General features: G+C 38.6%; 1 protein-coding gene across 4 annotated transcripts in view; it reads right to left on the bottom strand.

Annotated features, from left to right (window-relative positions):
- Positions 1–23,886, bottom strand: part of Rasgrf2 (Ras protein specific guanine nucleotide releasing factor 2) — a 202,305-nt gene that overhangs the window by 126,312 nt on the left and 52,107 nt on the right. For all 4 annotated transcript variants that reach the window (XM_090331693.1, XM_090331691.1, XM_090331692.1 and 1 more), the window contains exon 2: positions 13,645–13,751. In XM_090331693.1, the coding sequence (XP_090187819.1) occupies positions 13,645–13,751 (107 nt within the window). The remainder of the gene's footprint in view (positions 1–13,644; positions 13,752–23,886) is intronic.

Below are 23,886 nucleotides of genomic sequence, written 5' to 3' on the forward strand. Positions count from 1 at the left end.
TGGAAGACAGCCAGCTTCCAGGCTGGAAGTTTCTCTATTCAGAGTTTCATGATAAATAGAAACCGAAAGCAGCCTCTCATTAACAGCCATTGAAGAACTCAATTCAGTACATCGGCCCTTAAGGAATGAATTTGGCCACAACCACTTAAGTAACGTTGGAAGCAGGCCTTCTCCATCTGAGAGTTTGGATGAGATCACAGACATAGTCAATGCCAGGATTGCAGTTTGTGAGAAATTGGACACAGACATCCAGCTAAGCCAGGCCTGGATTCCTGACCTATAGAAATTGTCTGGGTATGATTAGATGTTTATTTGCCAAATGTTTTAGGGGAAATTGTTATCTAGAAACAGATAACAATTAGAGACCCTGAAGAAACATAAAAGATGGTATAGGAAACAAGAATCAGTTAGACAGTAGAGATTTATTATCTTCCAAGAGATAGGAGTAGATATTAGAGACATAAAGCAAAAGGAGGCTGCCATGCCATGGAAAAGAAGCAACCAGATAATAGTAGGAGGTACTACTACCTCTTACTAAAATTTTATAGGTCAGTGGATTCACTAATGAATAAGACAAATGTGGCTAAAAACTAAACTAGGGAGAGGGGGGGAGAGGGAATAAAAGGCTATCAGGAAATAAAAACTGAGGGGTGAATATTCAATTTTCTATGATTATCCGTTCTCTGTAGAACAAAATACCTACATGAATCCTTTGGTATATAATATTGCTATAGCCACGATGCAAACTGCCTTTTAAAAATTTTATTTACTAACACAATAATTGCAAATACTATTTGAGCACTGTATAATATTTCAACACAAGCATAATCAGGTGCTGATTGAATTTGTGTAATTAGTGTGTCCCTTCCCTTATTGCTTCTTTATGTTTGGAGCCTCTGAGCAACTCTCTTCTAGGTCTTCATAAAATATAAAATAAGTTATTACCTATGTGTATCCTACTGTGCTGTGCAATACCAAAGTTTATTCCTTATTCCTTCTATCTATAAATGTTTGGGCGTCTACCCCATTATTAGTTTTTAATTTTCAGATTCAATCTATGGCAAATCACAGAGACTTAATTGAATTTAAAAAACAGACTATAAAAGTTTTAAAATATACAAAGTGAGGATAATAAAATTAATAAAAAAGTCAAGAGTATATAAGGGACATTAAAATGTCTTTTTTTTGCCAGTCCTGGGCTTGAGCTCAGGGTCTGAGCACTGACCTTGGACTTTCTCGAGGCTAGAGCTCTACCACTTGAGCCTCAGCACCACTTCCAGCTTTTTTCTTTTTTTTTCATATATATATATATATATATATATATATTGCCAGTCATGGGCTTGAGCTCAGGGCCTGAGCACTGTCCTTGGACTTTCTCAAGGTTAGAGCTCTATCACTTGAGCCTCAGCACCATTTCTGGCTTTTTTCTATGTATGTGGTACCCAGGAATCGAACCCAGGTCTTCATGCATGCTAGGCAGGCACTCTACCACTAGGCCAAACTCCCGGCCCCATTTTTCATATATTTTTATTGTAATTAATAGAAGGGTTACATGATATTTGCCAGGTAGATGGTGCATTAATTCCCATACATTGATACCCTTTCACATGCCTTGGTCCACATTTCCCTCCCCCTACCCCCACCCCTCATTTTGTTTTCCCCTCTTCCCTATCCAATTTCAAATAACCAAATACAGATATATATGATATATCAGGTAACAAAGTGACATACTGTAACAATATGAGACAACCAAGGGACAGCAAAAGAGATGAGAAATAACATAGTACCTTAAGAACAACAATCATTCATTATATGGCTTATGTTTCTATATCCTAGAGATCCTTTCAGTTAGCGTCATACTATATGGCCTTTTGTATCAAGGTTTTGCTCTATTGCAAATCTCTGCTAGGAGATCCCAAGGTTTCTACTGATGATGACAAATGAGGGAAACCATTGAGCCTATGTTCCTTTGAGTCTGGCTTACTTCACTTAATATGATCCTTCTAAGTCCTTCTATTTCCTAACAAATGGGGCAATGTCATTCTTTCTGACAGCAGCATAGAATTCCATTGTGTATAAATACCACATCTTGTTGATCCACTCATCAACTGAGGGACATCTAGGTTGGTTCCATATCTTTGCTATGGTAAATAGTGCTGCAATGAACATTGTTGTGCTGGTGGATTTAGTATGTCTTTGTTTCTGGATGATTGGGTAAATGCCAAGTAGTGGAATTGCTGGGTCATAGGGGAGTTCTATGTTTAGTCTTTTGAGGAACTACCATACTGCTTTCCATAGTGGTTGAATGAGTTTGCACTCCCACCAACAGTGTAGTAGTGATCCCTCCTGGCCACATCCCCTCCAGCATCTGTTGTTATTAGTTTTCTTGATCCTGGCCATTCTAACTAACTTCCAGCTTTTTTCTGTATATGTGGTACCGAGGAATCGAACCTGGGTCTTCGTGCATGCTAGGCAAGCACTCTACCACTAGGCCCGGCTCCTAAAATGTCTTTATTTGTCATATTCTTCCTAGCAGAGTACCAACACATACTGTTTAAAATTTATAAATCAATAGAGATTTAATTTTATTATCTTAGGACATAAAGTCCAATGATTTAAGTGTCAAAAAATGTAAGTACCCAATCAGAAGAGGAAAAAGACCATAAGAGGTTGTGTATTCAATCCTTCATATTTATAGAAGGGAGTCAATAATGTCACCTAAAGTCAATCAGTGAACAAAACATATACACAGAACAGATAACACTTCAGCAAAGAAGCCTGTACATCGATGTTCATTGTGTTTAACAGACCAGACATCCTACAATGGATGAGTGCATCAAGAAAATGTGGTACATCTATACAATAAACATGTGATGCCACATGGTGCTACCAGAGTAAGACATTCTAAAAGTCACAATATGATCACAATATGTATTGAGACAGACTTAAGTCATATTTCTTAGTTATTTCATTTCTAATAATATGTCAAAATATAATCAGGGGCTTGCACAAAAATGTACAAAACATGTTCAGTCACTAAAAGATAACTGAAATAATCTAAATGAACACATGTAATATGGAAGTGTCTAAGTAAAGAATAATTTGTCTAAAATAATAACAAAGCATTTAAAACTATGTTGTTGTTTTGTCTTAGTTTGGCTATTGAGACAGAGTCTTGCTATGTAACCAAGGAACGTTTTGAACTCATGACCCTCCTGCCTATCCCCTAAGTGCTATGGTTAGAAGCCTGGGATACTATGCCTAGTTTAAAATTACTATCTTTAAAATGGTTATAAAAGAGTATACCTAAAACTTATTTATGAATAAACAGAAAAAGACAAGATGAACATTGTGTGTACAACACAGGTATATATGTTCATTTGCCAAGGGAGGAAAATCTATCCATAGGCATTCCAAGCAAAAGACATAAAAACATATTGTTTTCTCTAGCTAGATCCAATATAGGTAGAATCACTTCTTCAGTTACTCTTTTTCACTTCTCTATATTTTCCAAGGTCTCCATGATATTAAGGTAGGGAAGAGACCCATAAGATCCTAAGTAGTTATTTATTCCAGATATTAATCACATAAGAAATCATCTGAATGTATTAAGTTGATTTCCTTGTTTGCATAGCCCTATGAATCTAAATTAATGCTTTGATTGATAGAGTATTTACTGAGTTTGGTTGTGCTTCCTATCCAGGAACTGTTTTCTCTCATAAATGGAACCTAGAAATAATTTATAAATATATAAGTAAACATATCCAGTTGAACATAAGTATATTAACTAAAATATGGTGGATTCAGGGAAGAATGCAAATACTATAATTCCTTAGAAAGGCTAAACCATAGTCCAAGAAATTAAACAGCAAGAAATGGGTACTAGAAAGTGTAGAAACAAAGGGATGGGATAGATAGGAAGAAAGGGAGAATGTAGCAACAAAATTCAATGCATGTACTACAAAACAAAGAAAACTGAGGGAAGGAGTGGGTTAGAGATGGGGGAAACCGATGAAAGGGATGACATTGATCAAGATTCAGTGTTTTCATAAACTGCTTTGTTGAATGGCAACTCCTGTACAACTACTTTGAGATAATTTCTAAATAAATTAAATCAGGAACTTGAAAACTGAAAAACAACCATAATTATGTTCTCATAGAGCTTAAATGATGGTAGGAAGAGAAAATAAAATTGACATTAATCCTTCATGGCCATATTTTTCTACTTTGTATTCCTTTGTTCTTCTATTGTCTCTCTTCCTCTACCTCCCTCCTCTTTTCTCTCTCCTCTCTCTCTTTTTAGTTCTGGTTCTAGAGATTGAGCTCAGGGACTGGGCATTGATCCTGAGCGCTTGTGCTCAAGGCTAATAACTGCCACTTAACCCACAGATCCACTTCTAGCTTTTTGGTGGTTAATTGTTGATAGGAGTCTTGTAGACTTTCCTGCTCAAGCTGGCTGTGAACCACAATCCTTAGATCTTAGCCCCCTTGGTAGCTAAGATTACAGGTGTGAACGACCATTGTCAACTCCTACTCTGTATTTTACTCCCACCTTTTTCTTCTTTAATGCTAATCATCAGGTAAAAATAGCACATATTTTTCTTTCAAATTAATTAATTATGATGTGTAGCTTTCCTTCAGTATTTTCTGAGCATGAGTATTTCTAGTCTACTAGATTTCTAAGAATTGTTTTGACTAAAATTTCTATTTCTCTCTACATATACACATATATATATCAATATAGTATAATCTGTTTTGCAATGTATTTATTAGTTGATTGTTCTAAAGTCTCCAATGAAAAGAAGAAGGGCATGGGGAAGGAAGAGTAAAAGTGAAGGAAAAAGGAGGAATAGGAGAAAGAAGAGAAAGAGAAGAGGCGAGGAAAAGATGGCTTCCCACTGCCAAAGGAAATAAACTCGAACCATATAAATCAACAAACTGAAAACAAAACTCAAATTCATCTGTTGAGTACTGACATGGCAAGATTTGGATATCCATGGGCATGAAACATCTGTATAATCTTTATAACTGCTGCCAAACCACAGCATTCCATGTAGGCAAAAAGTGAACATTCTAATGAAATTCTGAAATGTTCAGGGAATAGACACAGTATGAAATTACAGACCTTAATTATTTTTGTAGATGGACAAAAAGTTATATTAATTTAATAAGAAGACATTAGATAACCCAGAATCTCATCCTGGTTATTTTTATTGAAGAAACATTTAGGAAGTGAACTGCAGCCAAAATCCAAGAGGAGAATTCATATGAAAAAATATCACCAGAGAGGGTGAGTAGGGGAGGAGTTGGTGAGAAGGTTGAAAGGAGTGACATTGATGAAAATATTCTGTATTCATAAACTGCTTTGTACAACTACTTAAAGATAAAAAATGTACTCATTACCCTACTTATGTAATTGTAACCCCTCTGTACCTCAGCACCTTTAGAATAATAAAATAAAGAAGATTTTAAAAAGTCACTAGATAAAAATGCCAACTCCAAACTTGGGTTATGAAATTTTTTTTGAGAAAACAGTTCAACATCTACATTCCTTATGCTGAGAGAACTAAGGTACCTTTGAAGAATGGAAAGAATCCAGTCCCGAGCAACAGCAGTTCAGTGCCTACCTATGCAACTTTAGGACATTAGCAGTGGCGGCCTTGCAGAAGCAGGACCAGGCTTCTACTATAGTCTAGATCCTGAATGCCCATCACAGGTCCAAATATTGAAAGCTTGGTTCCTCAAATGGTGCTACTGTGCAGTGGTGAATTCCCTAATTGTTGAGGCCTTCAGTTCCTTGGAGAGTGTCTTTGAAGAGAGTTTTGAGATCTTACCTCCCTTCTCACTCTATTTTTCAGCTGGTCATGATGTGCTGCTACTCACAGGTTCAAAACAACAGGGCTAACTGATCATGTCAGCTTAATATCTAAAACTGTGCATCAAAAAATACTTTTTCTCTCTAAGTCATTGTCTCAAGAATTTCTATGATGACAAAAAGCTGACTCACATACCTTCTTAGCTTTGCTCTTGGCAACTTGGCATTACTATATATCCTTTGTGTTCTCTGACTCCTAAATTCTCTCACATCAATATCTCCACGTCATTGGCTAATCAATATTTTATATACCCCATTAGCTAAAGGACCCAGCACTATTAATCCCAACAATCTCACTGTCTCTCTGACAGGTTCTCACCAATTCAGCTTTCCTCTTTTAGGTCATTGAGAGTGAAATGTTTCAATTAAGAGAACTAAAAATGGGACAAAGGCAAAACTAAACCCCCTTTTCCAAGCATTGCTTCATCTTTCTGGCTCACACAATTACAGCTTATTACTTAAACATCTGACTAACTTTGGGATGTTTGGAAAGTTATCAATAATCCTTTCTAAAGCATGATTCAATATTTTAGAAACACAAAATATTATTACAAGGAAATGTAATACATCAAAGCGGTGAAATTACTACCATTTTGGAGCAGAGGTGGTAGTGATTCTAATTCTAAAAAATGAATATATTGGGGCCAGGAGTTTGGCCAAGTGGTAGAGTGCTTGCCTAGCATGCACGAAGACCTGGGTTTGATTCCTTGGTACCACATACATAGGAAAAGCCAGAGCTCAAGTGGTTAGCCTTGAGGAAAAAGCCCAAGGACAGTGCTCACGCCCTGAGTTGAAGCTTTAGGACTGGCAAAAATAATGAATATATTTTAGAGTTTACCTTCCACTATGAGCACTCTACTGAAAACAAACACAAACAAAAGAAACAAATTGCTAGTGAGGATTCTCACAGTGCTGTAACAAGATAACATGGCCTAGTCACTGTGAAGACATTTTGATAGTTCTGAAAAAAGTTCAACCTGGAGAAACCACATAGTGTGGCATGTACTTCTAAGTATATACCCAAAAGAACTTAAACCATTTATTCTCACAGGAACTTGTACATAAATATTCATAAAAATACCAGGTGAGAAGAAGCCCAATAATCATTGACTGACAAATGGAAAAATAATGCATAGAAGAAGCTAATTTGGACATGAAACAGCATGAATGAGCCTTGAAAATATTGTGCTAAATAGCTCAAAACAAAGCTACAAAAGGCCATATAGGATGAGGCTTAATGAAAGGACCTCCAGGATATGGAAACAAGAACTATATAATGTGTGACTGTTGTTCTTAACGCACAATGCTATTTCTCATCTCTTTTGTTGTCCCTTGGTTATTCTCATACTGTTACAGTATCTTACCTTGCTATCTGATATATTGTATATACGTTTATTTGTTTATTTGTAATAGGAAAGGGAAGCAGGGGAAATAAGATGAGGGGAGGGATGGGGGAGGGAAATGGGGACAAAAACATGAGAAGGCTATCAATGTATGTGAAGTAATGCACCTTCTATTTGGTGAATATAACTGTAACCCTTCTATTAATTACAATAAAAATATTGTGCTAAATCAAAGAAGCTAGAAATGATACCTGCATAATTCTATGTATATGAAATTTCTAGAATAGATGGAATCTGGAGGAAATGAATTAATGGTTGGCTAGGGGAAGTGGCACTGATAACTAGGAATAACTGCTGGTAGGTGTTAAGTTTCCTTTTTGGTGCTGGAAAGGTTCTAAAATTAATGGTGATCGTTATGCAACAAGAAAAAGGCTGAATTGTTTACTCTAAAATGATGTTTTGTGATACGTGAAGAGTAATGCAATTAAAAAATAAATTCAAATACAATGGAACAATTTCTCCCCCAAACCAAGCTTACTTGGATTACACCATAATTTTAAAACTTTTTGACAAAAACTCTGAAGTTACAGTTATGAGAAAAAAACTGTAAGTGATTTGAAACAAACATAAAATATAGTTCATATATGCTACGTAAAGAGCTCATTTAAAAAACAATAGGCCAGGCGCAGTGGCTCATACCTGTAATCCTAACTACTCAGGAGGCTGACATCTGAGAATCATCGTCCAAAGCCAGCCTCAGCACTATGAAGTCTCTTAACTCCAAATAATCATGAGAAAACTGGAAGTGGCACTGTGGCTTCAAGGGTAGGGCAGTAGCCTTGAGCTGAAGAGCTCAGGGACAATGCCCAGGCCAAGAAGCAGGGCAGTAGCCTTGAGCCAAAGAGTTCAGGGACAGTGCCTAGACCCAGAGTGCAAGCCCCATGACCAAAATTTTAAAAGAAAGGAACACATCAAGAGAAAATATGGAGAAAGTATAAGAAGGGCAATTTATAGAGGACACGATGAAAAATAATAAGAGGAAAATGGTCAGTCTTACCAAGAAAATGCTCATTACACAAAACAGTGAAAGAAATTGTTTTTTTTTAACTTTCCATCTTTCTCCTGCCCTAGTGAAGAGGATTAAATTGGCACACACATTTCTGAAAAGCAATAGGGAATGGTGCCAGGAGCAAGGAAGAAGAGATAAGTAGTGCACAATTTGTTTGAAGAAATTCAGGCTGACAGAAAAATTGACACATAAATTAATAAATGCGAACCCCCCTTGGTTGTGTTGGTTGTAATAGGGGCTCAGATAAGGGAATGGTCAGTGCAGAGAGAAGGGATTCAACAAAGATGATGCTGGTGACTAGAAACTCTGTCCTGAAAGACAAATTGGTATAAATTGGATGGGAAGAAATTCTTATATATAATTGCTGTGTGTGGAGCCTAGGACCCAAAAGTAGGTGGCATGAGAAGTTCCCAGCATTCTGAATAGTTTTGGAGGGGATTTCATTTGGACCAGCTCCTGTACCCCGGAACTCACAGCAGAGCCTAGTTTTTAATCAAGCAGAAACAAAGATCAGTTAAGAGAATGAACATTTTCTTTTCTTAAAACAATATAAAGGGTACCAGGAGTTTGGCCTAGTGGTAGAGTGCTTGCCTAGAATGCACAAAAACCCAGGTTTGATTCCTTGGTACCACATACATAGAAAAAGCCAGAAGTGGTGTGCTGTGACTCAATCAGTAGAGCTCAAGCCTCGAGAAAACTCAAGGCTAGTGCGCAGGCCCTGAGCTTATTTGCCCCAGGACTGACAAAAAATAGAGAACTATTGCATAGTTCTTTCTTCATTTGTAGACAGTGTAAAACTTTTATATTGTTTAATTTTTTTCAACAGTAGAAATAAAACAGCAAGATAGCCAAAAGCATTGAGGAATCCTGGAGTTATTTCACCAGACCCAGATCTTTTTAGAGAAGGCACACTGGTAAGTAGATGGAGGAAGGATCAAGATCAGGAAAAAGTGGTGACGAAATGGTTTACCTAAAAACCAGGGTTGACATCCTGAGCTATGACAACTGCCCCAGACATTGAGAGCAGTGGAGATCAGTGATGCTACACAGTTGGAATCCACAAATGACTAACAGAATGTGAACAGTGAGAATAGCAGGTAAAGATGGCCTACTGCTGTCTTGAGTGACTGAGTTACTCAAGATAAGAAATCCAGTTGGAGAGAAAGGGACAACGAGCCATTTGGATAAGAATAATGAATTTGTTTTAAAACTTGTAAGTATCTAGTAACTGAGAATTCAGTGGGAAGTTATAGATAGATAGCTCACTATAGAAAAGTACATGCTTGAAAGTTTCTGCATATAATGGGGGTAGTATGTCATGGTGGACTGCTAAAGTCCAGATCCTTTGGTTTCTGTTCTTTTTCTTTTCTTTGCCAATCCCAGGGCTTGAACTCAGGGTCTGAGCAACTGTCCTTGGATTTTCTCAAGTCTATATCTCTACCACTTGAGCCACAGCACCACTTCCAGCTTTTTCTACATATGTGGTACCAAGGAATTGAACCCAGGTCTTCATGCATGCTAGGCAAGCACTCTACCACTAGGTCAAACTTCTGTACCTAGATCCTTTGGGCTCTATTTTTAGGTCAGAATTGGGAAGAACCTCAGTAAATGTCTGTCTAGACCCCCTTCCCAAACTAGACTATCTCCTTTCTTCTGAGGTTCTGACTGATTATATTCCAGAAGATGCAACCCAAATGGATGTTTTTTCAGCCAGGAAGCCCTAAAGACCCACAACTAACAAGAACTAAGTTTTATGATACATCCCTGTGTCTACAACTAATAACCATAGGTCACATATAGCTTAGAAAACAACAAAAAATCAATTATTTAGGATGTCCATAGTTCTATACCTAAGTAGCAAACAATATATGATCTATTTAAATATAATTAATATGCTTTGGTACTAGTTCACCCAACCAAAACAAAGACTGGGTTTCAGTAGTCTTTCATCTTGTTGTTGTTATTATTATCATTATTATTATTATTATTATTATTATTATTATTATTATTACATTTAGTGGTCTGTTATCGTATTGCCATGGCATATATAGAATGACAGATTAAATCTGTTATCAATATTCTAGAATTATATTGACAGACTATGGGCAAAACCTTAAACCAAGTTTACTGGGCCAAGTCAAAGCTTAAGGTGAAGAATGCTAACTCCAATAAGACTTTTTTCTGGACCACATCTAAAGAAGGAAATGTGCAACAAAATACTCCAGAGAGGTATCCAAAAGATAGTCTGAAAACAAACTATGCCAATATAACTCTACTCTAGCGCAAAAGCCCATTTGACAGTATGATTTTCAGTCTGCCAGATTAATTTTCATGGAGCATATGTAGGCTGTGAAAGAACTATCCCAGGAAAAGAGAAGATATCCAAGGAGGGAGTTGCAAGAAGCTGTTGCTTCTGTTGTAGTACCTGCAGGAAGATTTGTAGCTCAGAGAAAAACCAGTCTCATGGTAGTTGTCAGTTAATCAAGAGGACAGACATTTGCAAAAAGAGATCAGTACACCCACAACTGATGAATATTTCAAATTTTTCTATTAAAAATCAGCAAATTAGCCATCACTTGTGGCTCATATCTGTTATTTTAGCTATGAAGGTGGACTGAGATCTGAGAATTGTCAACCAGGGAAGGAAAGTCTGTGAGGTTCTTATCTCCAATTAAGCACCAAAAACCTAGAAGTAGAACTCTACCAAGTGGTAGAGTTTAGGCTTTACGTTCAAACTCCAAGACTGGCATTTTTTTTAAAAAAAATCAACAATTTAATGCCATCAAACTGTCCTCTGAGGGGAAAATGTTTAGGCAAACTAAATCTAGTTAATAAGTTGGGTTTTAGTGACACAATGTTAAAAATGGCTGCTGAGACTTTCTCTATATCAGATTCATTAATTTCTTGATTTTTGTTGACATATGAACAATATGAGAATGTATTTCAGAGATCCATTATTATCTTTCCTGATTTAGAAAACAGACACTTCAGAAGCATATTGATGCAAAAAAGCCAAATATAAAAACTCAAGAATAAAGCAATCGTATTAAAAAGAGTTATCAAAGACAGTTTCAGGCTTTCAGTTAAACACCAAAAACAAGTCTAACAAATCAATGTCAAGATATCCAGAGAAAGGATCAATTCCTAATCAAATCTTCTAATTCAAAAGAGAAAAGATGTTTCATAGTTCTAGCATCTAAACCAATCCAGTGGTTTCTAAAATCTCTCTTCTGGCACAAATGTGCTCTGAATTTTATCACTTGCCAGACAAAATCAGTAGGTGACCACGTCCACATGTATGACAAGATGTTTTCATGACATTAAAAAAGACCTGTAACTTGGTATCTATCTTTAAAGAAACTCAGTGTTTGGTTTACCAAGATATTTACTTGATAAAAGCTATTTATGTTGCTTGTATTATCTGCTCTTCAATAATGGGGGGGGAATAGGCAAAAACAGGTGCTTAGAATTATGGAGTTCTTCTGAGAATTATGGAGTTCTTCTTCTGAGAAAGACATACAAATAGCCACAAAGACTGAGACTGCAAATGAGCTCCGGGCTCTACCTTGCCAGCTTGGTACATTGCTCAGCTTTGAAGAGTTGACCTTCTTTCTCTAACAAGTCATTCTGTATTAGGCTTACCTCTGAAACAAAACTCTCAGATAGAAAGCACCCACAGCTAAGGTGCTGGGCAGGATGCTTTGGTACATTATGCCAGTGAGCTGGGGACTGGTGCAGAAAGCAGCATTTGAGTGTCAACCCTATGCATCTCAGAGCAATCCTTTGTAGGAGAGCAGGAAAAGGAACTGAAACGTTTTGCAAGTGGTATGTTTTGCTCTCAACCCAGACCTCACATTAGTCCACTTTCATCTTTGATCATAAAAAGAAAAAAAGATGTAGAAGACTAAAGAGAAAAAGAAAGAAAAAAACCATTTGAAGCATTTGACTAAAGGTTCTGAAGTCTGACAGAACTACACTGGAATTCTGACTCTTCAACTTCACAACTTCGTGTCTAATTTTGGAAAATTTACTTCATCATGAGCTTTTGCCTTTTTGTTGGTAAAGTGGGGTTAATACTTAAGTTGTGGTGAATAAAGAAAGGTACATGTACGAAGCACTTAGCATGTGGCCTGTTCCAGAGAAGGTAGTCCTTCCCAAGTGGTCAAAGAGAGAAGGGAGGGAAGAGGAGAGGGAGGAGAGAAAAGGGAAGATGGAAGATTTGCAGATTTAAAAAGTCTCAAGGATTCAAAGAACAGCCTAAATCCACTAAGAACAACTTTTTCTATTCTTTCTATAATCAATCTGGAAATATTTCCTGATTACTTAGTACATCGTCCAGTAATGACCTTCCCTTATACAGAAACATGCCCAACCTTCCTCTTCATTCTTGAGGAGAATAGAATCTCCCTCTGGAAGCAGCAATCACACAGGAACTACAATCACACAGGAACTGCCACTACAGAAAAAGAACCTGAATTGCTAAGCTTGCCATGCCCAGTTGAGAGAGCAAGTACTGCAGGATTTAGAGAAGAAGCTGAGGCGATCTGACATGCCACAGGGATCCCAGGGAGAAATGAGAACAAGGTGAGTGAGCATAAAGGAGAGAGCTTGCCCTATGCACAGAAAGGAAATGTACCATGGCTACATTTTCCCCTGAAATATCTGGGGATGGGCAAGACAAGCAAGCAAGAATTTGTGAAATATCAACAGCCTGGACTCAGGGGAAGTTGGACAAAAGCAGAGGGCACCATAACCATTGGGAGGGAGAATGCAATGGATTCAGGAACTGAACAGAGCAAAGAGAAGGGTTAGGTTTCTCTCCCCATGTAAGACCTATGGGCACCTTTTCATCTTCTTGTTATTCCATGTTAAGAAGAAAAATCACACTCTTCTATCTCCTTAGAGGATGCTATTGCCTTTTCCCATAACTGGGCTACACAATGCAGAGTTTAAAAAATAAAATAAAAATGCTGGCTCATCTGAATTCATTGCTCACCTCAAGTAAGCAAACTGACCTTCCAGCCCCAGCATCCTTATCTGGGAGATTGTTGGCAGACTGAGTCATATATTGAATAAATTTCTTAGGAAGCACTTAAAATAGCACATGGCACTTAGGAAGAATTCTCAAGTTTCTACTATTCCTTATTATTATTAATATTGTTATCACTGCTATGATTACTATATGCACTACCTTTCATCTTTAGCTAGAATATACCAACAGAAATAATTACCTTACACATGACTATGTGAGAGCTATATGGAAAAAGCCACCTTAGTTCTTCCAAAACTACTGCCAATTGTAATAACCCCCGTGCAAGAACCAATCAAGTGTCACATGGGAAGATTTATGCCCACACCTAGCTTGGTGAATGGCCTCCATCCACTCCTTGCCATCCTGCTCCTCTTCACAGCGCAGCTCCAGTGGTTTCTGACCTTCATGTCCAAAAAGGACAGTGAAATAATACTGGAAAGAAAAGAAAACATTAAAAATTTTAGTTTTATTTTTCATTATAAAACATGATACCACAGTCGTTGCCACCAATAGGTATATATGATAAAAATTCAACAACACAGTGTATGTCATATTTCAAAATGTAATATCACTGCTGCTCCAGTTAGTTTAGATACCTGGAAGATAGCGTAGACCACACCCCTCAGCAAGAGTCAACCCACAATGCTACTCTACTGAGTATTTCTTTTTTTTTTTTTTTGGCAGTCTGTTTTAAGTTTTCTTTTATCAAAACGTAGTGCCCATGGACTTATTGAATGTTCTATCCCAAATAGATCTGGATCTCACATATGTGGTACCCTATGTCACACATTACTTTAAGCATGATGGGGTCCAGCTTATTGGGTAGTGGATCATCAGGGCACAAGGAACATTCCTCAACTAGTTTGAGGCACGGGTGCTCCATTATCTGTTCAGTATCAGGCCTCTGCTTTGGGCCCGCAGTTAACAGTTACAATATTACATTTTGTCCTTTTGCTGACAGGTAATATGGAACAATATACTTGGTCCTGAAGACTAGTGACCATACCTGGATCACATCCCTCCCCTCAAAGGGGAACTTTCCCGTTGTGATAAAATATAAAAGGATGCCTAAGCTTCAGACATCCACCTTGTAGGCATCATATCTTTCTCGCAGGAACATTTTAGGGGGATGGAATAGCACAGCACTATATACATTCATCATCAAATGCCCTGGGGTGAATCAGATGCTCAGACCAAAGTCACTGACCTTGATGCTGCCTTTGGCATCCAACAGGATGTTGTTGGGCTTAAGGTCTTGGTGTGCAATTCTATTCTGATGGAGGTTCTACTAAGCATTTCTATACAAGTACAAAGAGAACTCTTACAAATCTATCTCTGAATATACACTAAAGTTAACATGAAAAAACAATTGCTGAAATTTTCTTAAGAGGAAGACTATGTTAAGACTTCAGGGATACAAGCATGCATATTTGCACCAGTTAATTATCCCTTTTCTTCTCCTCTATATCTATTCTCCATCCTGGCAAGTAATATTGCCTTTATTATACCCAATTGTTACCATTGCCTTTCCTTCCACCAATTGCTTCTACCCCTATTTTCCTAGTCAGATTATACTTGACATAGGAAGACAACCTAAGCACTATCCTGGGAGCTAAGAGATGGTCACAATTTCTTTTTGATAAAGTTGTAGTCTAAGTTATTGTAAAAATAAAAGGAATTGGGAAAGACTAAAGAAAAAAGGCATAACATCATTTATCAGAGATAAAATAAATTATCAGGGCTATGATGACTTTTACTCATAAACAACCCAAAGTGGAATCAAGCCAATATCCTTCAGTAGGTGAGTATAATTAAAAACTGTTGGTATATTCTTACAATGGAACAGAACTCAAAAGTAAAAAGGAACAGATTTGATAAACCCAGAAACTTGGGTCTCTCAAAAGGATCATGTTGAGAAAGAAAAGCAAGCTCAAAGGTTTACATCCTCTAGAATTCCTTGTAATTGATCCTGAAATAGTGTCAGTAAACAGATCAGTTGTTTAAAGAGAGTGTGAGAGGCAAGAGTTGTGTGGGGGACACTGAACAGTTCAACATGATCACTGCACAAGTCTAAATAGAGATTTAAACACATGGAGCCATATGCCAAAAGGTCAATTTTTAAAATATTTTATGTGAATCTTTTTTAAATGGTTTTCATGAAGATTCTAGAACACAAGAAAAATCATACAGACCCTAATCTCACAGACCCTCAAACTGAGCCACTAAGTCACCCCATGCTCCGACAAAGATTGACATGAAATAGAGAACTTTACGACAATAAGCAGATTCCATGGATCATAGTTGTGAAACAGAGTCTGCTTTGGAAACAAAACTCATTGTGGAATAAGCTACTTGAAGATGTAGAGAATTCCTGTGTATAATACATAGAAGTACATGTGTCTGGTTTTGAGTCTGTTTTGGATTAGTGAAGTGTCTGAGTAAAGACGCATCACCCTAGCAACCTTTGTGAGCCATATTATACCCAGTAAATCATGATGATTCAGTACAGTTTCAGAGGTCTTTGTGGTACAATTGAACAGATGGAACATCTAGAGATTTAAAATATTTTAGAAACAAGCTGCTAGATCCAGACAAAGTAATGGTGCTTCCTGATAAGCAATCCCCGTGTGCTGGAAACACTGGTAAAAAGCCGAACCACAACAAAAAGCTTGGGGAATGAGGGGTAACACACTAGTCTGCAAACAGCTGAGGGGATGCTGTTTTCATCCATAGTGGTCAGGAAGCTTAACTAGAGACAGGCCTAAAATGAAAACACATGAAAGGTTGCCACCTTGATATAATAGAGACTAGAAAAACTTCACCATCTGGGGATGTGGCCAAGAGGGATCACTACTACACTGTTGGTGGGATGGCAAGCAGTATGGCAGTTCCTCAAAAGACTAAACATAGAACTCCCCTATGACCCAGCAATTCCACTACTTGGCATTTACCCAATCATCCAGAAACAAGGACATACTAAATCCACTAGCACAAAGATGTTCATTGCAGCACTATTTACCATAGCAAAGATATGGAACCAAATCAGATGCCCCTCAGTCGATGAGTGGGCACAAGATGTGGTATTCATTCACAATGGAATTCCATGCTTCTGTCAAAAAGAAGGACATCCCCCCATTTGTAAGGAAATGGAAAGACTTAGAAACAATCATATTAAGTGAAGTAAGCCAGACTCAAAGGATCATACACTCAATGGTTTCCCTTATGTGCCATAATCAGTAGAAACCTTGGGCCCTCTTAGCAGAGAGTTACAATAGAACAAAACCTAGATATATAAGGCTAAATGAAAGGACCTCTAGGATGTAGAAACAAAAGCCATATAATGAGTGATTGTTGTCCTTAATGTACTATGTTATCTCTCATCTCTTTTGCTGTCCCTTGGTTATCGCATACTATTACAGTATTTCACCTTGTTATCTGATATCCGCTATCTTAATCCCACCACGTGGATGTCCGAGGACAACTACATATTATATTTATAATCATAGAGATTATATGTATAATCATATAAGCAAACACTAACCAGAAGACAAAAATTAGAGTATAACCATATTGTTACAGTATCTGACTTTGTTGCCTGGTATATACATATATATATTATATATATATATGTTTATTTGAAATAGGAGAGAAAAAAGATTAGGGGAAGGGGTGAAGGGAGGGAAGTGGGGACAAAAACATGAGAAGGGACATCATTGTGTGAGGAATAATGCACCTTCTATCTGGCAAATATAACTGTAATCCCTCTATGAATTAAAATAAAAATTGGAGTATACCAAATATACAATTTATGGTGAAGAAAGCATCTAAGTTGAAGATTCAGTTTACCAGAAAGGAAAACAATCTTAAATGTAAATATACCTAATAAGATATATCCAATACACTGGGGAAAAAAACTGACCAAAAAAACCCACAGAAAGTACATCATTATATAAGATTTCCACAAGTCCACTTCTATAACCCTGGCTCCTCAAGACTTCCACACCAGAAACCAGCTCTTTGATTAGTGCAGCATGTCAAGGGTCAGTGCCTGGGAAAGGCTAGGTGCACAGTGCTGTTTGCAGCAAGGCACTCCCTTCAAGGCCAAAGGAACAGAGAGCATCTGCCTGTAGAAACTGGCCCTACCTCGTTGAGCCATGTTGTGCTTCTCTTCGAACTGGCTGAAAAGACAGCTTCAAGGGCAACCTGGGAGGGCCAGGAGCACGCAGAAGGAGATTAAATGAGTCCTTTCCAGGGCTGACTGCAAGGAAAAAGGATCACAGGAGATGGAGCAGGGAATGTTACTGAGAAGCTCCTGAAAACCCAAAGGAGAATCCCTGAAGATTAAGGTTTAATTCCAGCCTCACACAGTGGAAACCCAAGTTGTTGAGTTCAACTTGGAAAAGCAAGAACAGCCTAGGAAGTTGGGACAGGAGCGAGGAATAAAACAGCTGCCAAGGCCAGTGTTTCCCTGTAAGACTCAGCCAGGCACAGAGGAACATTCACCGTAAACTGGTTTATTGAGGTCACAATGTTGAGACTGCCTGGGAGGATAAGTGACTGCAGAATTTGTGATATCAGAGTGATCTGAAAAATATTGAGCCTGCAGATGGAAAGGGAGAAGTTGAGGTGTCTCTGAGTGACTGTTCAGTACAGATGCATCTGACAGAGAAAAACAAGAGAAGGGCTAGTTGTGAAGGCAGGGGGTGGGGAGAGGGGGAGAGGCAAATTGTGTTCAGGACACAACTGGAGTACTGTGTGATAGGAGATATATTGGTTGGTACTTGGGAAGGAATTAAACTGCAGGAGTAGATTTGAGGTCTAGTGAAAATATCCAGGAAGGAATAGGCAAAGAAACGAGATGGATGTTGAATTGACAGACATGAACTGGGTCATCCCTTTGTGCAATTCTTCCTTCCACTCAGCACACTGTACAGTCTAATCCAAGTTCCAACATGAGGGCAGGGCAGAGCTGACAGAATGCCATCAGCATCCTGCTGCTATTCTGGACACCCAAGGGGACTGGGAAATCTCAGAGGGATACAGATTCAGGAGACACCCAGTTTAAAGTGAGGCTAAAGATTTTTTCTGACCAATGGCTAAAAATAAATAACTTTCAGGCACATTCAGAGATGGTGCTAGGGGGTACTATTTTTTCCCTCTCTTCTGTGATTGGGGTGAATTTATTAAATGACTCTGGGAAACATAAAATTGACTTCATATCACCTTTCCCAGCATTGCTTTGCCTGCGACATGGCTTAACCTTTGGATGTATGCTGCTAATATAATTGCCTTGCTGTCCCTTAATGGTGGCTTTTAATTGGGTTCGCAGGCAGTGGCTGCTGGGGAGGTGCTGGTGCCACACTCACAGATCAGGGCAGTTCATTGACTGCTGCTCCCACAGCCTGGCTGCAGGCATGGATAGAATCCAGCAGTTTCTGAAATGTCACCTTTAAAGATTGCCCTTTAAGCCATTGACTTGTTACATTTTTTTTTTTAGTTTCTGCTCTTGTTCTCTCAAACTTAAATGGAGTTTTAGGGAATACAGTGCTAAATTCAATGCTTCTTCTCAGTGGACATTTGGGCAGGTTATTTCCCCCCTACTTTAGGGCATCTAATGTTTTCTGCCCAGAGAGGAGTTTAGGAAGTAACAGCTATTGTGCACGGGACTTAGTAAGGGACTGTCTATGGGGTAGAGTGGTGGCATTTCACTCTTGCTTGGGCTATGGTGATTCTTCCATTACTGGGGTAACAGAAGACCACTATGAAATGCATTCCTGTTTATGTTGCCCAATCTACACTTGGTCTTTCTTCTTTCTTGTGTTCATTTGTTAATATAGCCCACTTGAGAGCATCTCATCTAACTGATGGCTAATGCCTTTTCTTTTGTTGTGGGGAACTGGATAATCTGTAGGTAGCCCAATGAATTGAGGAAACAAGCATGTTTTCAACAAAGACTTAGAAACTCAAGACTGGTAGAGAAGACAGGATGCAGAGACCCACCCAATATCCAGTACTCAGTACAGTTTCTGTCCCACAATAGGCTAAAATCCTGAGAAAAAAATAAAGGGTTAAAAATGTTGATGACATAAAAGAAATGCAAATCAAAACAACTCTTAAGATTCCACCCCATTCCAGTTAGAATGGCCAGGATCAAGAAAACTAATAACAACAGATGCTGGAGGGGATGTGGCCAGGAGGGATCACTACTACACTGTTGGTGGGAGTGCAAACTCGTTCAACCACTATGGCAAGCAGTATGGCAGTGCCTCAAAAGACTAAACATAGAACTCCCCTATGACCCAGCAATTCCACTACTTGGCATTTACCTAACCGTCCAGAAACAAGGACGTACTAAATCCACTAGCACAAAGATGTTCATTGCAGCACTATTTACCATAACAAAGATATAGAACCAAATCAGATGTCCCTCTGTTGATGAGTGGATCAACAAGATGTGGTATTTATACACAATGGAATTCTATGCTGCTGTCAGAAGAGATGCTATCACCTCATTTGTAAGGAAATGGAAAGACTTAGAAAAAATCATATTAAGTGAAGTAAGCCAGACTCAAAGGAACATACACTCAATGGTTTCCCTCATAATCAGTAATCAGTAGAAACCTTGGGCCCTCCTAGCAGAGTGTTACAATAGAACAAAATCTAGAGACCTTAGGCCAAATAGTATGACACTAAATATAAGGACCTCCAGGAGAAGGAAACAAAAGCCATATAATGAGTGACTGTTGTCCTTAATGTACTATGTTATCTCTCATCTCTTTTGCTATCCCTTGGTTATCTCATATTGTTACAATATTTCACCTTGTTATTTGATATATTGTATATATGCTTATTTGGTTCTTTGAAATAGGATAGGGAAGGGATGAAACAAAATGAGGGACTGGGGTGGGGGAAAGAAATGGGGAAGATATGAGAAAGGGTATCAATGTTTGCAAAGTAATGCACCTTCCATCTGGTGAATATAATGTAACCCTTCTATTAATTACAATAAATAAAGAGCAAAGTCGGAAAAAAAAATCCCTGAGGAATGTAACTGTGACCCCTCTATACATCACCCTGACAATAAAATATAATAAAAAAATAGTAAAAAAAAATGTTGATGACAACATGGGTGGCATATGCCTGTAATGCTAGCATTCAGAAGCTGACACAAATGAATCATGAGTTTATGAATTGCCTGGGTTACATAGTATGTCTTTCTCAAAAAGCTGGAGGGATAGATGGCAAACTCCCTCTGGGACTCTAGAGTATATTTTGCACAGAATTCCCTCTTGTCACAACTGTATCTTTGACGACATGAGTATGACCCTATAAGGCGATCAATAATTTTTTTCAAGAGCAGTCACGTTTAAGTGTTTTTATTTTAAGAGGAGTCTGCATGGAACCATCAGAGCCTCCCCTTGCTCCTCTGAGGTGTGGCTGTCCCCTGGCATGCTACAGAGGAACATGTATTCTCCAACCTTTCAGGTTCTCACAGCCCAGTAAGGGCCAGAGGCAAATGGACCAGGAAAGCAAAATGCACCTGAGTGACAAGGATCACAGTAACAGCTGCCACACACATCAACAAAAATGCTAACAGAATGCCCAAGCTAGAGCAAACAATGCCATATCCCAGTCTGCACCGGTGACAACTCTCCCTGCACTCCTCCCCAACACACACCATAGGTCTCTTTCTATGAATACAACACCTCAGTGAAGCACAGAGGAAAGAGTGAATTACCCAAAGATATCTTTTACATTTTGGAGTGGGTGTGGCCATTACTGAACTGCCACACACACGTTCTTTTTCCTTCACTTATTGAATGGGAGGGAAGCCTTTAGGAGGAAGATCAACTTTAAGAAACACTTGCAACACCTTCATCTCAAGCAATATGGCCAGTTTTTCTTCCTAGAAGATAACTCTGAGCTTCCATGTCTGCTTACAAACTGGTATTTTCAAATTCTAGGAGCAAACTTTATAGACATTATATTGTCCTTTTACCCCTGGGCCTGTTCCCCACATTTCACATTATTTCCACCTCTTTCTTCTAATGCACAGATTGCAGCCACATCACACTGCTCCTCTAAGGGCAAGTTCTGTCCTCAGCTTCATGCTGTCACTGAGAACTGTATAGAGCCTTCAGACTTGAGTGTGAGTCGTGTGGTGTGTGTGTGTGTGTGTGTGTGTGTGTGTGTGCGCGCGCGCTCTAATACTTGAGCCACAGATCCATTTGCAGCTTTTTCATGCTTAATTGAAGCTAGGAGTCCACAGACTTTCCTGCCTGGGCTGGCTTCAAACCTCAATCCTCAGGTCTCAGTCTCCTGAGTAGCTAAGCTTACAGTTATGAGCTGCCGGTGCTTGACTGTGACTCCTGATAACTCTAAGTCATAACTACGGTAATGAGATTAGAATGATGAGTACATTCTGAGCCCAAGGAGAATGATACACAGTCATAGAAGATGTAATGTTTTAGTCAGAGATAGACTATATGGGTGATGGTGGTCCCACAAAATTCCTACTGCTTAGCTTTTTATACAGGACATGTTCTGTTTAGTATATGAATACTCACCACAGTGTTTCAACTGCCTACAATATTTGGTGCACTAGTCAGCAATGCAGATTGCAGTCTAGGAATAGGCTACCATCTTGTCTACATGTGCAGGAAACATCTGATCTAGAGTTGTTTAATTACATTGTTTACACAACAGTGGAATCACCTATGTGCCTTCTACAGCAAACCCCTGCCATTACACAGTGCCTCGTGGTGTACTTTATGGGTCAAACTAACTCATATCTTATAATCAACACCCAGTAGGCACTTCAAAAATGTTAATTCTCCCTATTAATGTGTTTCTGTCTTGACATACTTCACTTCTTCCCTCAGCCTCCAGTCCCTATATGTTCATTCTAAATTTCCTTATTTTGTATCACTGAAATATTAGTTCACCTAAGAATCCTTCCCTGATGCCTCCTAACAAAAAAAAGTCACTCCCTTCTGTGGTGTTTAATAAATAGCTCCATGTACCTTCACCTACAGCATCTTAGAGTTAACATTTGTGCTTTCTCTTCTCCTGTTTTATTGTTTGACTGGGCGGATGATTATAGCAAGCCATGGTGCTGTTGGGGTAAATAGATGCCCCAGACAATGCCACTGAATGATAGTGTGCCATTTTTGTGAAACAGGAAGTCCAGCTGCAAACTTCTGGTGAGATGATAGAGCTCCAAGATGCTTCAGAGCCATGGTATGCTCTCAGGAACACTCTTGTCCTGGACTCTGGCCATTACCAGTCCTCCCATGATTTAGAAAGAGTTTGAAGTAACATGATTCATCAAAATCCATGGTATTGTAACTGTTGATCTGACAATAGAGTTAGTTGCTGAGTAACTACTAGGTGGGCTGTGCAGGCAGCATGGATGCACATGTAAAGGCGTGACTCATGTCCTGGGAAGGACAGGGTGAGATGATAGCAAATTTCATCATGCTACTCAGGAGAGCATACCATTGAAAACAGATGATTGGTTTGTTTCCAGAATTTTTGAAATGAATATTTTTGGACTGCTGTGAATAATTAGAAATTCCGGGCAGCAAAACTCTGGATATGAGACTATTGTAATCTTGTGGAGAAGCATGTGTTACAGTTTTTTTGACTGTATATTTCTAAGAAACAAATGTAGAATAGATTTGAGTCTTAATGTGGACATTCCTATCTTTGTCTTTCTGATGGCACGGGATCTGAACTAAAGACCTTGCTCCTATATGTAGGCACTCCACCCCATGAGCAATAGCTTAGCCGTTTTTTTGTTTCAGTTATTTTTAGGAAGTGGTCTCTTGTTGATTCCCAGGCTGACCTGGACCATGACCATCCTACTTATGCCTCCCACACAGCTGGGATGATGGGCCAACACGCTCAGGTATTTGTTTGAGATAGGTCTCCCGAACCTTTTGTTTGCGATGGCTTTAAGCTGTACTCCTCTATATTTCTGCCTCCCAAGTATGTAGGATTGCTAATGTGAGCTGCCTTACCCTGCTGACAATCGTTTTCTAAGGATAAAAAGTATTAGCCAGACTTAGATGAAGTGTTGCAAATGCAACAAACATCTTCAACATGGTTTAAAAGCTGTGCATGTTTATGGAAAATAACTCAAATATTATAAACTGGAAACAATGGAGTTTTGTTGGTTGTGTGGCTGTGCCTGATCACAGTGCAGAGTTCCAGCTGCATGGAAATGCAGGAAACAGAGGATGCCTGTGAGCACCATCCTCTACAACCTGCACTACTAGCTATGACATTTTTTCCTAATGTGCACACGTTGAAGGGTGAGTGTTTTGCTGGGCTGCATTCTCATTTGTTCTCTCTGCAGTGACACATAGCATAAACAGCAGCATTTGACATTATGTCATTATGACAAAGCCAGAAAAATGGACATTCACATTGAAACTACAACATATAAGATCTGGAACCTTTCATGTCCTAGATTTGTTCATTATATCTTCTTTTACAAAAGAGTTTCTTGTAGGTAACATGTAACTTTTACAACTATTTTCTTTTATTAATAAATAATGATTGT

The sequence above is a fragment of the Megascapheus bottae genome, chromosome 4, assembly GCF_031878675.1.
Source record: "Megascapheus bottae isolate mThoBot1 chromosome 4, mThoBot2.hap1, whole genome shotgun sequence".
Lineage (NCBI taxonomy): Eukaryota > Metazoa > Chordata > Mammalia > Rodentia > Geomyidae > Megascapheus > Megascapheus bottae.